At 40.0% G+C, this 14,779-nt stretch overlaps 2 protein-coding genes across 2 annotated transcripts in view; both read right to left on the bottom strand.

The window, feature by feature from the left end:
* Positions 1–6,532, bottom strand: part of ANAPC4 (anaphase promoting complex subunit 4) — a 34,206-nt gene extending 27,674 nt beyond the window's left edge. The window contains exons 1-6 of the mRNA XM_052641868.1: positions 6,386–6,532; positions 3,990–4,095; positions 2,195–2,327; positions 582–656; positions 419–445; positions 279–323 (exon numbers count right to left, since the gene is read on the bottom strand). Coding sequence (XP_052497828.1) covers positions 279–323; positions 419–445; positions 582–656; positions 2,195–2,327; positions 3,990–4,095; positions 6,386–6,514 — 515 coding nt within the window. The 5' untranslated portion in view covers positions 6,515–6,532. The remainder of the gene's footprint in view (positions 1–278; positions 324–418; positions 446–581; positions 657–2,194; positions 2,328–3,989; positions 4,096–6,385) is intronic.
* Positions 6,533–13,714: 7,182 nt separating this feature from the next.
* The window catches only part of ZCCHC4 (zinc finger CCHC-type containing 4), a 58,547-nt gene continuing 57,482 nt past the window's right edge, over positions 13,715–14,779 (bottom strand). Inside the window, exon 13 of the mRNA XM_052642150.1 lies at positions 13,715–13,911. Within this exon, the coding sequence (XP_052498110.1) occupies positions 13,776–13,911 (136 nt within the window). The 3' untranslated portion in view covers positions 13,715–13,775. The remainder of the gene's footprint in view (positions 13,912–14,779) is intronic.

Here is a 14,779-nt window from a genome sequence, read left to right as displayed (position 1 = left end):
AGAACCTGAAGATTCAATTTAAATTTCAGAAGCTCAAGCACTTCTATCCTCCTTTACTTTTTAAAAATGAAAGTATACCATAATATTAAACTTGACACAAATATCATACAATAAAAATGAGTGAGTAATAGATATTGTCTGTTTATTGTTCAGAGGTATTTGCCAGCAATGAAATAAAATGACAAAGAAAATATCTTTGGAACTCTGGTCTAAAAACTGCCTCAAGTATCAAATTTAAGAAAATAAAACTTGCTATCTAAGATGTCTGCAAGATTTACCTGACATCTCCCAAAAGCTTAATAATTTCATCCGAATTTTCTTCACTAAAATATAAAAATAAATTGGGTTATCTTTCAACTATATGCTTCAAATAATAAAAGATTTACCTTACTTGAAAAAAAGAAAAGGTATACCTTACCTAAATATTTTTGAGGTGTTGCTATAACTAGAAAAAAAAAAAAGAGTAGGGTAAAAAACTCTCAATAGAAATACATTTTTTTAAAGCACATGAGAAAACTGTCAGTGTTAAAAGAAAGAAACCTGTAAGATTAATTTGAATGAGATTAAACACTGGTACTTACTTTTTCGGCAATGTAGGAAGTTTAGGTAAGAGAAGATTTGATTCATCCTCAGAATTATAAAAGGACGTTAGAACACTACAAAGGGGAAAATAAGACAAAGCAAAAATAAGTATTATTAAAACAAAGATTCTACTTCTCTTTCCATTAAAAATATTAATTTTTAAAGGCCCAATTTTACATATGACACATTACCAAATGAACATAGTGACTTTTACAGTGGTAAACTGTGCACGGCATTTAACAATCACAAGCAAGAAACAGAAAAGTTGGAAATTCTTAATTTATCTTGAACTTTATTTCTGAAAGAAAAAAAAAATCAGCCTACCCACTTTATGTTAAGAGGAACAAATATTTATAAACAATTTTCTCAGCATATGAAATGCATCCATATGTATTTAGTATCAGTACCAGATATGGACTGAGAATTTGTGATTCCTTAACTCTCCTCTAAAAACCAACACTGAACATAGGAGTAGCAAGAGTAATTTTAAAGAACACTGAAGTTGTTATAATGTAATGATGGGTTCTATGACTTATGCACATTTGGAGACATAACAATCCAGTCGGTGTATATAGGATGACACCAAGTATTCTGAAACAGTTTTATGTGTCCTCGCATTTTTTTCAATCCTACCTCCGAATACAGATGGAAATGAATAAGGTGAAAAGCGGTGTCCTAAAAGACCCTGGAATCTCCATATAACATTTCTGAACTCTTAACAGAAGCGTGTTAGGAATACACTTAGCAGGTAACTGGACTGGGACAGAAATCACACGGTATACTCTGCTCCTCTATAAATTCACATTACCTCTTGCAACCTTTATTATTTGATGACAGATTGATCCTTGTTTTATCTACAGTGAATTTTAAACCCCAGGCTAGACCTTATTATCCAATATTTTTACAAGCCCCTCCTGAGGAAATTTGTGAATTAATAATCAGGATTTATAAATTCATTTGATATTAACTTAAAACTTAATTAGAACAGAAAAGCTAACAGGAAGAAAATGATCTTATTTCCTCAAAAAAAAAAAAAAACTTTTATGTTCAGTATTCACTAAGCCTACTGACCCTTTAGGCTATCTTTACTGCAAACGTGGCAGAGTACTTAATTTCACAGACTAAGGCAAAACTATTTTCACAAAATAAGGAAACTATAGGGATCACAAAAATAAAAAGAACTCCTTCAGTATCAAAACAAAATGCTCGATTCAGCACTTTTCATATTCGAAGAATATTTACTCAGACACAGAAACACAAAGTTCCAGAATGAAATATATGGTGAAAAGAAAAACAGAACCTTAATTTGCTAATCAACAATCTTAACTAATATTACTTGAAAGTATAAGTCATTGATATAAACTTTAAAAAATAACCAAAAAGAAAAATCTTGGCTATTCAGGCATTACTGCTCCAATAATAAAACAGATTTTTTTCCAGAAGAGAAAGAAATCTAGCAAATATCAAACAAATTTCATCTTGATAAGCTTAAGACAAAAGGTTAAAAGCAAATACACATACTCAATACTCAGATGCGCCTAAGTTTCCACTTTTAAAAAATGAAAATTTCATGAATATCCTACTGGGACCACTGGGGTTTTTATCACTCTACCTGCTCTCAACAGTCACTTCCATCCAATGCATACAAGAAACTGGGGCCTCCACAGAAAAAGAGTGCAAGCTTTCAGGTTTTTCTACATCACACAACACAATTTTCTTGGTATCAGCAAGGGCAAAGGCCAAAACTAAAACAAGAAGAAATAATCAGAATAAGTCAGTGTACTATTAAGAGAAAAATGGGTATTTCATTTCTTGCCCAATTTTACTATTTTATATATATCATAATCATAGAAATGCTTTAACCCTTAAATCCTTCCTTTAAATAAGTAAAACACTGAAAGGCATCTTTGCATAGAGTTATGCTGTTATCGACACTTATTTTCAAATGCTCAAACTTCTGTGAGCAACCTACTACTGTCCTGTATACTGTTCTTAACATCTTACATATCAGAGTCTCTAGACTGGAACCTTGAGGCCAAGCAGAAAACACAGAACAGACATCAACACATAAACAATAATATCCTATCACCAAGACATACTGGTCCCCACCTGAAAGTTAAAAAGTGATTCCATCTGCTTGGTTCTTGGGAAGGTTTTTTATTCCTCTTTTTAATTTCTAACCTTTATTGAACAGGGATATCAAATACTGATGGGTCTGAATGATCTAGTATCATTTCTCTACAGAAGTCCTTAATGTCTTCCTAACATGTAAAACTGAAGACCGTCTAGACAGGAGGCTGTGTGTTTCACTGTATACCAATACATACAACTCTGTGAGATGAGAGGCAATCCAAGTCTCCTCTTCTTTAATACAATTTAAAGCAATCTTGAAATAATCATTACCAAGCTAAGCTCTATTTTACTGTTCAAAAACAGGGGACATTTTTTAATGATAAAAATATCACCTACTTAAATACATTTTCATACACACTGACTTTCATGATTTTTGAGATCCTGATGTTTTTAGACGAAGAGAGCAAGATCTCAAAATACTACTCACAAAAGTTCTCTAATTTTACACATACTTTTTTTTTCCAGTAGAAGAAACAAGAACTGAGCAAAATGAATATAGACCAAAAAAGCTGTTATCTGCAGAGTGACAGGCTTTCAGGACATTTTTACAGACTTATATTTATCTAGGGAAAAAAGGAGGCAACAAGGAGGAATACATATCATTTTATAAAAACAATTTGTTTTTTTAAGGCACCAATGATACAGATGAATTGCAGCATTTTCCTGTGCTGACCAGACATGTACAGCAGCTCAAATAACTGTCAGTGTAACAACACATGGAAGAGGAGAGTTCAGTCCTCAGAGCAGCAGCATGGTAAGCTACACCACACAGGGCACCAACAGGAGTAAGATCACATGGAAATTGAAGGAAGGGGGTCAAAGCTGACAGACCTTCAGGTGAGGTAAACAACTGTGCAGAGAGAATATTTACGAACCACACATTTAATGCTAAAACACATTTTGGGGAGAAAAGGGCCATGATGGCTCTGAACTGACTGAGTGGCAAATGAAGCTCTGGACAAACAGTGCAGAACAAGACAGCAAAAGAACAAAACCAAAGTACCCTGTATATTCTCATAAAACTTCCTGTTAGACTTATCTTTGCCAAGAAGTCAGATTTCATTTTAGAGATATCTCTGCCATGAAACAAGATGGCAGAATCAATCTGAGTTCCATGAAAACACTATAAAGCATCTACAAAAACAAAATTCCCAAATCAGTATTTAGAATTCTAGTACATTGTAAGAAAAATAAATTCTTTCGGTGAGTAAGTTCTCTTTACAGAATACTCTTTCTGAAAAACAAAAACACATTTTTTACAATACTGTCATTACGTTTGCCATCTGGTCTCCAAGCCAGACAGGTCACTTCCTTTCCTGTATTTTCATTTGGTGGAAAACTCCAAACTCGATGAAAACTTGCAAGTCGATGAAGTAAAACCTAGGACAAAACAGACATAGTGGCAGATAATAAAAACATCCATTTCCAAAAATAAATCTAAACCCCACTATAAATTTTAAAAAAAATTGTACCAAGTATAATATTTAGCCATCAGAAAAAATTCAAAGTCAAGAGTGTCTGAATGAACTTAAGGTATTTTCAAAGAAATAGGTGAAACAAGGTCTAATTTAACCTTGTACTCTACACATTTTCCTAACTTTTATGTCAACAAGAGACTTATGTTTTAGAAAGGAATACAGCTTCCCAGACAACTCAGCGGTAAAGAATCTACCTGCCAAGCAGAAGACTCAGGTACGATGCCCTGGGTGGGGAAGATCCCCTAGAGAAGGCAATGGCAACCCACTCCAGTATTCTTGCCTGGAAAAGCCCATAGAGAGAGGAGCCTGGCAGGCTGCAGTCCATACGGGCGCAGAGTCTGACACAACTGAAGAAACTTAGCACACATGCACACACTGGCTCATTCATGCCTTCCAACACTTCTCATCATCATTTTTGGCGATTTCAAGAGCAACAGTGTCCTGGCTTTCGGTTCTCAACTACCTCTTCTTCAATGACCACAGTTTCTACCTCACCTCAGTCATTCCCAGGGTCATGTCTGTTACACTGTCATTACTGACAACTACAAATGCTGCCATAAACTTCAGCTGCAAACTTCCCACTTTCCATCACTGTCTGTATCTTTCCTGCTCATCCTGACTATTACCCAACTTCAATTCTGCAACCTCACCAAGACATACAATCCAATGAGTCTACCACCGATTCTCTGTCCCTCACCCCACACATGACCTCACTTCCCTACTTAATCAGGTTAGAATCCAAAGTTCATCATTACAATCACTTCTCTTGTACATAACTTCGACTCCCTTGTATCTCTTGCTTTTTGTCACCCTTTGGCACAACAACTCTGGTTAAAGCCAACCACACCTGCACCCATGCAGCTGAACAGAAGACACAACCATGCTCACTAGTTTCACTACAGAACCACTAAGCTCATGTGCCTTTTAATACTGAAGAACAATCCTATTAGATCCACTAGTCCACTCGCCTTGTCAGCTTCTTCAAAGTTCTCTTCCCTCCTCAAAATTCCAATATTTTCGTCTCCATCCTCATTCCTAAACAGTGCCCTTTGTTCTTCACTAAGAAAATGGAAGCGACAAGTGCCCACAATTACACCTACTCATCTGGTCACACTGATGCTCCTATTTTTTCCCTTCCCTCCTACAGTTGTGGCTGAAGGAACTGCACTCCTCTCAGAGCCATGAGAGAATTCCAGAACACTCTGGATGCGGAGGGAGACTAGGTTTCATAGAGGGCTTTGGGGAAGCAGACATCAATACCCTGGCGACAAAGCCATGATAATCAACACAGCCTTCCAGGCTGCTACGTTTCCCTGACTGCTGAGTTCCCTTTTCCAACTAGTTTCCAAGCCTGGCTGAAGACAACTCCCACCTGGCCAAGTAACTATCAGGACACCTGCCAAAAGGCCAAAGGAGTAAAGACACAAAGGTGAAGGTTACCTTACAAAATGTCTGCCAAGTAATTAAAAACTTTCAGCAGAAAGTTACAACTGGGTTACACTTGATGAAGTGTAATATAAGGTGAACCAGAAATGGCAACCCACTCCAGTACTCTTGCCTGGAGAATCCCAGGGGTGGGGGAGCCTGGTTGGCTTCCGTCTATGGGATCGCACAGAGTCGGACACGACTGAAGCGACTTAGCAGCAGTAGCAGCAGCAATAGTGACAACACTCAGGCACATTCCATCAGGAATCAGTGAATCAGGCACATTCCATCAGGTGAAGCATCACTCTTGTTTCAATTTAAAGGTATTTTTAATGGGAAGTGGCTAACCAACCAACACTGTGAATGTTGAACAGAATAAAGATTCTTAAACATCCTCTTTGGCAGCTACAAACATGCATATTCACAGCTCTTGTCTGACAACTCACCTTTCTTCTGCCTGAACTGTATAAGTAAACGAAGGGCGGAATCTGTGGACCCACTACTATATCAACTCATAAGTGATACATGAGCCTTTAAAAGCCCCATTTAACAAATAACTATGAGAGTCTCCGGGATGCAGGACCGTGTGATTGTGTCAAGCTGTGTGAAAACTTGGCCACAGAATGCGGGAAATGGGTGTACGAAAGACCTTTCCTGTGCGTGGTCCCTTATATTCACTTATACTGTGCAGCAAGACTGCAGAGAGGGGCAGGGTAGACAGGTGGCCCGGGCTCGGTGTCCTCGTGGCTGCGCGCCGGCTCACTCACCTCGCCCGCGGTGTTGGCCAAAGCAATGAGATCCCGCTTGGGTGACCAGACCAGGAAGATGATCTCCTGCGGCAACTGCTTCTCTCCCACCACCCGGAAGGATGGGAAACAGGTCGGGAAACGCAACATGGGGACGGCCCTGCAATGACTTCCCTAGTCGGGGGCTGGCTGGGGACCCCCGCGGCCGCTCTGCCAGAGCCCGGCGCCGCTCCTGCCCCGGACCCTTCCGGCAGAGCACCAAAGGCGGCGGTACCAGCGAGGTGCCCCACCGCAGCCAACGCCGCCGGGGCGGTCTCCGCCTCCCGCTTTCCCTGCCCGCGCCGGCAGCGCTGCCGCCGCAGCCGCCGCGCGCTTTCCGGCACTTCCGGTGCCCGAACTTCCTCGCGAGAGCACGGAGGCGAGGTTTCGATCACCCACAGTCCTTTTGACAGTCTCCAAACCGGTGGTCCTCAGTCCTGCTTGCTCACTAGAGAGGTTTTTTGTTTGTTTCTTTTGCTTTAAACACCGTGCCCAGGCAGCACGCCAGACTGATGAAAAGCGCTTCCCTGGTGGCTCAGACGGTAAAGAATCCGCCTGCAATGCGGGAGACCTGGGTTCGATCCCTTGGTTGGGAAGATCCCCTGGAGGAAGGCAAGCAACCTACTCCAGTATTCTTGCTGGGAAACTCCATGGACAGAGGAGCCTGACGGGCTACGCAAAGAGTCGGAAACGCCTGAGCGACTAAGCACAGCACAGCGCAGTACGGAATGGGACCCAGAATTTATGGAACACTCAGGAGTGCTGCCAATTTGCAGCCTACGTAGGAGAGCTCTGCTTTAGAATCTCCGACATTGGCAAATACCCTGATTCTTTATCCCATTTAAGCTTCATAACTACTGATATTAGTAGCCGCATTGTAATAAATGAGGACTGTGGGCTCAGTCAGGATTTGTCTCATAGCTATTGGAGCGTCTACTATACGAAGGAATCTGGGCTCCACAAGTGCAGGGGACATGGGCTCAGCCGGGCCGGATGTGTGAATCAGAGTCCATCTGATGCCTCCTGGTACACATCTAAATGTGTTAACTTGTTCAAAAGTTCCCATAAGTTATGGGCCAGGTTAAAAGAATGTGACTATCATCATCCTGTGATTCTCCATCTTAAAGTCTATGGTAGAAAGCCATCTACCTTTCACTTCGTTTGACTTGCTCAAACAAGAAATGTGGGAAGATCTTCAACTCTAAATAAGCCCTATCTTCCCGCCATCTATCTGGATCTAGCCCCTGGGAAAAGGTGACAGAAGTAGACTAATTCATTCAGCAACAAATATTTCAGGCACTATTTTGTGCCAGGCAGTTTGTAACTCATGATGTTTACTCTGCTCCGTTTCAGAGATGGGTCTCTTACCTTGCTTTTTCTGCAAACTATTAAGCATGGTCCCCAGATTTGTCCAGAGGCAGTATTCCAAGGTGAGAATGGACTTGCTTTTGTTATTAATGAAACGCATTTCCGGGTATTATATAATGTTCTGGAGTGTTGTATAGTTAGCACAACCAATGCCACCTTGAGCATGTACAGTTCCACCTGTCCTTCCACTGCCCTACCCAGGACTGTACTGTGTGGTAAATCACTTCTCTGTCATCAAGAGCTTTGCAGTTAATAGTTTAATAATTATTAGGACCAGGTGGCCTTTATGCTCTGTTAGTCCCCAATGATGAAAACCTTCCCTGATGTATTCCTGGCACCCACAAGACTAGTTGTGCTAAAGTCGCTTCAGTCACGTCTGACTCTACAACCTATGAACTGTGGCCTGCCAGGCTCCTCTGTCCATGGGATTCTCCAGGCAAGAATACTGTGAGTGGATTTTCATGCCCGCCTCCAGGGGATCTTCCTAATCCAGGGATCAAACCCCAGTATCGCGCATTGCAGGCGGATTCTTTATAGTCTGAGCCACTAGGGAAGCCCAAGATTAATTACCCATTCATAAATCTTGACTTCAGAATGCACTTCCTGTTTCTCTAGGTGAACTAATATAAAACTGTTGGAGTGGTCCTTTGGCGGTGCTGAGTGCAGCTGCAAATGCTTCCAGATCATTGTCTGCCTGACCCCCAACTTGTGTTACCTGGTAATAAACTGATCCATTGATAATATGGAGCTGGCTATCTGGTTTTCGGGTCTCAAGATAACCTTCTCCATCCTCTAACACATGGCAATAGATAATCTAGATGGTGGGGTGCATTTAGCTAAATCCACTATCTACCTGCTTTACAATCTTATGAAAACTGAATGCCCACCTTCCTGAAACTTATCCTGAATATGGTCCCTCGTACCACACAGGAAAAGGACTGTGAATAAAGCTATACCCTCAGTGTTACAAGACAGAGGAGAGTAACTACCTACATATTATGAAACCTTCACAGAAGAGTATGAATTTCCTCCCAGATATGTATAACAACATAGGAAATATCATAGGTGTGAAGTTCCAGATGTGGCCATTTGGAAATAAGAAAAAATTTGGTTATTAAGTACATTCATCAAATTGTTTACAATAGTGAAAAATGGAAACAACTTAGCTGCCCAACCACAGGAGACTGATTAAATACAATATGTCCATACTGAAGAATAATACTGTCATTATGTGTATAAACTGATGTTCACATCTTTATGAGAGGATTACAAAACTATTTTTACAATTCCATTTTTAAAAAATTTAAAGTGTCTATAGCTATTTATACAGGAATCTTATTTTTGGAAGAAAATACACGTAAGTTGTGACGGTGGTTATCTCTGGGTAGTAGAATCAGAGTTACTTTTCATTTTCTTTGACTCAGGTGGCTCATGTATTAAGTGTAAAGTTAACAGGCAGCAACTTTTATTTCCTTTTGTCTTCTTTAAATATGTAGAATGTTTAGACTGCCTATCTCTAGTTTTCTCCCACTCCTCACCTCCACATTTGCAAGTGAAGAAATTGGCCCATCTAATTAGGGTTAGTTTCTTAAAGACAAATGGATGTCATAGTTATAGTCTGCAGGGGTACTAAGCTGTGCAATAGTTTGAGAATAGTTTGACTGTCCAGCTAAAAGGATAAAATTTACCCCTTCAATCTCTGAGATCTGCTTGCTCAGTTTTGATGCTTTCCCTCCCCCTCAATCTTAGAGTTAACATTTATACTAAGTCTCTTGAAATCAAATTTAGAGATCTTATCGTCACTTTATCAATGACCTTCTAGCTGACCCTCAAGTAATTTAACCCATGTCCTAATTTCCAATTAAAACCACATCAAATAAGTCAAATTAGATTTTTCCTTTGCATTTTTTTTAAAGCTTTTCTTTCTTGGCAGCTCTAAGAGTATTAGCGTCTTACTATTAGGCAGCACAGTTGGGTCTGGAGGCATGAATGACCATTTCCATTCACCTGACCCAACTCTGATTTATGAGGAGCTTCTACTGGGTGAGTGAAGAACAGTGTTAGCTTGGGTGCTAACTTCCAGTTAACCGTGTTAGCTTCCCAGGCTTGTGGAAGAAGGAAGGCGGCCATGGGTCCTGCTGCTGGCTGTCTCTGATATCACCATGTGCAAGACACAGCTCTGGGAGCCAGGGAAGGCGCACCATGAAGTCCCGGCCCCAAGCAGCTTCTAAGCTACAGAGGGGAAACAAGCACAGAGAGTCGTTCTAATGCAGGGCATGATTTAAGTGCCTGAAAACAAGTCGAAGACACACAAACACACACCTGTTTTTATTTTACTGGCAAAAGATGACTGTTTCACTGGAGACAGCAACGAGGACATCGTGAAGGAGGTGGCATCAGACCACAACCTTTTGTAGGCTGTGATTTTATGTTTAAGTCAAAGGCACACCATGTTTTATTGTACTTCACAGATATTGTCTCTTTACAATTGAAGATTTGTGGCATCCCTTTGTTATAAGATGATGGTTAGCATTTTTTAGTAATAAAGTGTTGTGTGTTAGTTGCTAAGTCATGTCCAACTCTTTGTGACCCCGTGGACTGCAGCCCGCCAGGCTCCTGCATCCATGGAATTCTCCAAGCAAGAATACTGGAGTGGGTTGCCATCCCCTCTCTCCAGGGGATCTTCCTGACCCAGGGATCAGACCCAGGTCTCCTGCATCGCAAGCAGACTCTTCACCATTTCAGCCTCCAGGTTTTTTCTTTTTTTTTTCCAATCCTTGTAAGAAAAAGAGCAATTTGTCTCCATATCTTAGGCAAGCCTAATGTTAGGGACTGAACTGTGTCTCTCCAAATCGATATGCTGAAGACCTAACTCCCAGTACTTCAGACAGGGGCTGGATTTAGAGACACCATCTTTAAAAAGGAGATAAAGGTAAAATGAAGCCATTAAGGTGGGCACTAATGCAATCCGACCATCCTTACAGGAGGAAATGTGGATCAAAGAGACACGGCAGACAGATCATGTGAGGACAGAGAGAGAAGGCAACCACCTGCAAGCCAAGGAGAGAGGCCTCAAGAACCAAGCCTGTCAACACCTTTATCTTGAACTTCCAGGCTCTAGAACCGTGAGAAAGTTAATTACTGTTTAAGCCATCCAATACATTTGTTATAGTAGCCCTAGCAAATGAATATACCTACCACCTGAAAACCTGTAGAAAATTCCATACTTTCAAGTTTCCATAGATACCTACAGCACTTAGCAGACATGAGACTGTAAGAAGCGGGCACTGACATTAAGAAACTGAAACCTTTTGGGGAAACAGAAGCTGTCAATACAGTCACGGAATACTACATAAAAAGTGACTCAAGCGTGGTGCAGAATAGCAAGCGGCTTGGAGAGGAAGGTCGTAGCTGGGATCAGTCTCAAATGTGCAACTTACCAGGAGAGAGTGGGATTGGGACCAGGGCCTAAAGGCTCTGTAAGACTTTAAAAGATGGCTGTATGGAGGGAAATATTCCAAACAGAAAAAAGAGAATGCGATGGAAAGATTGAGGCATACCAGAGAAATAAATTAGTCCAAATATCACACTAAATGTAGGGGAAAAAAATCTAATCTCATTCAGGGCCTACAAAGTGACAAAATGCAACAAAGTACAAAAATACGACAAAGTACAAAAATATGACAAAGTAACATCATATTTCATTACATTACGTAATATAAGCAAGAAATAGAATGAGATTTAGCTGCAATTATTTAAGAAAAATGTCCTTTTCAGGAACTTTCCTAGTGGTCCAGTGGTTAAGACTCCACATTTTCACTGCAGGGAGCACAGGTTCAATCCCTGGTGGGAGAACTAAGATTCCACATGCCACAAGGCATGGCAAAAAAAAAATTTCCTTATGTTCAATGCAGGATGCAGGATGCTTGGGGCTGGTGCAAGGGGTTTTTATTTTATTAAAATTTAAAAAAAAAGCTTAAAAAGGTTTGTCTGTCAAATTCAGGGATTTTCTCTTACTGCTGTTTTAAATAAGTATCTTAATGTTCAGTTATGCAGATTCCTAATTAGAACAAATGACCTCATCTCCCAACCTCCCAGAGACATTTTCACATTCTATTAGTTTATCCTCTGAGAAAAGAAAGAGATTAAGTCCTTAAAATTACCATTAACTGAACACAAGAACAGAACCATCAAACTTCCTATTTTTAACTCTGAGAAGGTAACGAAGTTTTCAAGTACAGAATTCCTGATTATAAGTAATACCCTATTTGCTCAATACTAATATGGGCTTTTTTTCACATTTCAGTATTTCTGAAATAAGACACATCTAAAACTTAATACATACAATTAATAAGATAAGGGTGTTTTCCCCCTGAAAAGATGATTCCATCAATAGCACACTTTACAACTGTTGGTATCTTAAAACTAAGAAAACGTGGTGATGATAACCATTGACCATCAGGTCTCAATTCTTCAGCAGTCACGGTCCCTCAGGTGTCTGAGTTTCTGGGCAGATTTCAATAGATTTTAACCACAGTATCATGGACACCATGAAAGTCAGGCAATGGCCACACCTATGCCTGAATCAGGGAGACTCTTACAATGACTCTACAAGGTTCATATCTCATCCAATCACCTTAAAACCTGCCCCTCCTATCACTACAGCAACCCACAAAAATGGGGCAAGAGAAGAACTGTTTGATGCTTGTTAAGTCCAGGAGCTTGGCTCATCTTTTGATGTCACCTGATCTATCAGGACCACACTGTCAGGGCCATGTGTGAGGATTCCACAGCAGGTACCAAACCATCCAAACTTAAAATACCAGGTGGAATTTAAATAAGAGATGCAGTACAGTTCTTCTACTTTTAGAAGAGGGCTCCAGCTAAGCCCAAGCAGAGATGCCTCCAAACGTGCTCTAAAATAATTATGTGGGGAAGAGAGGAGAGTCATTATGCAAATACAAGCCCTTCAAAACTACTAAGTCTGAAGAAGATAATGTCAGATACCTAGCAGAGAAATGGGGAGAGGAATTCTTTGCTCACACTCCTCCCTTTAGCATTGGAGCCCTGGACCACCAGGTAATTACCATCTTCACCTGTTAACATTTCTCCAGGCTAACAAGCGAACTGAGAGCCAGGTGCAGGTGCCGCATTTCATTTAACCACAAACACACCTGAGATGTGTTGTCCCCGTTATAATGATAAGAAACAGTGGCTTCTAGAGAGTGAATTACTTGGCCAAATACATACAACCAGGAAGTGTTAGAATAGGAAAGAGGAGTGTGAATCACCAAAATAGACTGCCTCTGCTACAACTTTTATAAAGAAACATCCTGCATAAGTTAAAAGACAATAAGATGACAGAGCAAGTCATAATTCAACAAACATTTAGGTGATTCTATACCATCAAAGGATAACTGCAAAGAGTAGTTGAAAAATAAATATTTAATATTAATATAACCATAATCATAATTCTGTTTTAGACTGCCTTTGTCAAAATTCTTTCCATCTTCAGATTCTGTCTTAAAAAAACAACTGTACATTGTATTTCTCTTTACAAGTGAGATTTAAGCCATTGTACAATATTTTAATATTTAACATATCTAACAACATATTCCTATGTTCAATGTAAACAAAACCTAAGGTTTTCATTCTTATTTTGTTTTTGCAAAAGAATGCTCTGTGCCCATTTTTCAGATAAAAGAGGCTAAAATAATATGACTGGAAGAGATGTAAAGAGAGAAAAAAGGCACCAAAAGCTAGTAAGCCAGCGAAGGTCTCCAGAGGGGCTGCAGTGTGTGTGTGTGTGGGGGGGGGTGGGGTGGGGGGGTGGGCGTGTAAAGGGGGGGTGTCTATAAACCAGCAAAATACCACCTGCCTATTTTCAAGCTTAGAAAGGTGCATACCTTTGAAAGCAACAGAATTTAAGTCCAACATGGCACTTTCAGAAAATGGCATCAAAGGTTGGACTATAAATCTTTCTTATTCTCAAGTCACTGGACATTTAAGAGCAAAGATATTGATGGGTTCTTTCTCTCCTTTTCTTCTTCCTTGTAACAGATGTATGATTCATGGATTGTCCTTTAGTGGTCTCCATTTTCATCTTATTGCTTTTTCTTTGCTTCTGCTTTCTGACAGCTCTGAAAAACAAGGTGCTAAATTATTTTGGAGAATGAGCACAGTGAATTATGTAATTATGTTGAAGTTTAATTAACTAGCTAACCAAATAAGAAAACAGAAGGGAAAGAATTTACTGTATTATAAGCATAAATCCTCAGAATCCTAACCACAGTAACAAGGAGATAGAGTCCTGACCAAGCAAAATGTTTTAGAGAAGAAATTTCTTTGAAAGATGGTTACTACAGATTTAGAACAATCTATTCAGGACAAATACACCACAGAGGTAAAGAGTCAAGCCAATGAGTTGGGAGGGTTTTTTTTTTTTTTCCCCCTTGTACATCTGTACTGCTCAACTCAGCACTTCTATCTCCAAATCCCTGAATTACATATTTCAGAAAAAGACCAATACATCGACAGTTAGCAATGGTAGAAAAATGCTGCAGCTCTGAAAAGCCTTACAGAAGCTCATCTTATAGTCTTAATTTTCCTTTCCTCAGTATCCTAAAATCCTGACAAGTACCATACAGGATGTCCACATTTAGTGGGCTCTTGAAGACTAGCTTCAAAATGAATAAGCTGAAAGTCAATCTCCAAAAAACATTAACAGAAAACAAAAACAGATCCTTTGTTTCAGGTGCTCTCTGAACTAAGTTACAGGCAATCTATAGCTGAGAAAGATTACTGGTCTGTTCATTCACTTTCTCCAAGCTAGCAGAATCATGCCATTTATTATATCATGAACAAAGGGGTGGGCTGGGGCTGCCAGCACTGGCAAACCTGGAAACTTCCAAGGCTGCCCAGCAATATCAACTGCTGGACTCCTTCTTATAAAACACCACAAGTCCTAGGGGAAAGCTTCTTCTTGATCTTCCCAGGACCAAAATCTGG

This window comes from Budorcas taxicolor, chromosome 6 (assembly GCF_023091745.1).
Source record: "Budorcas taxicolor isolate Tak-1 chromosome 6, Takin1.1, whole genome shotgun sequence".
NCBI classification, from domain to species: Eukaryota; Metazoa; Chordata; class Mammalia; order Artiodactyla; family Bovidae; genus Budorcas; species Budorcas taxicolor.
This window is presented reverse-complemented; position numbering and strand designations above follow the sequence as displayed.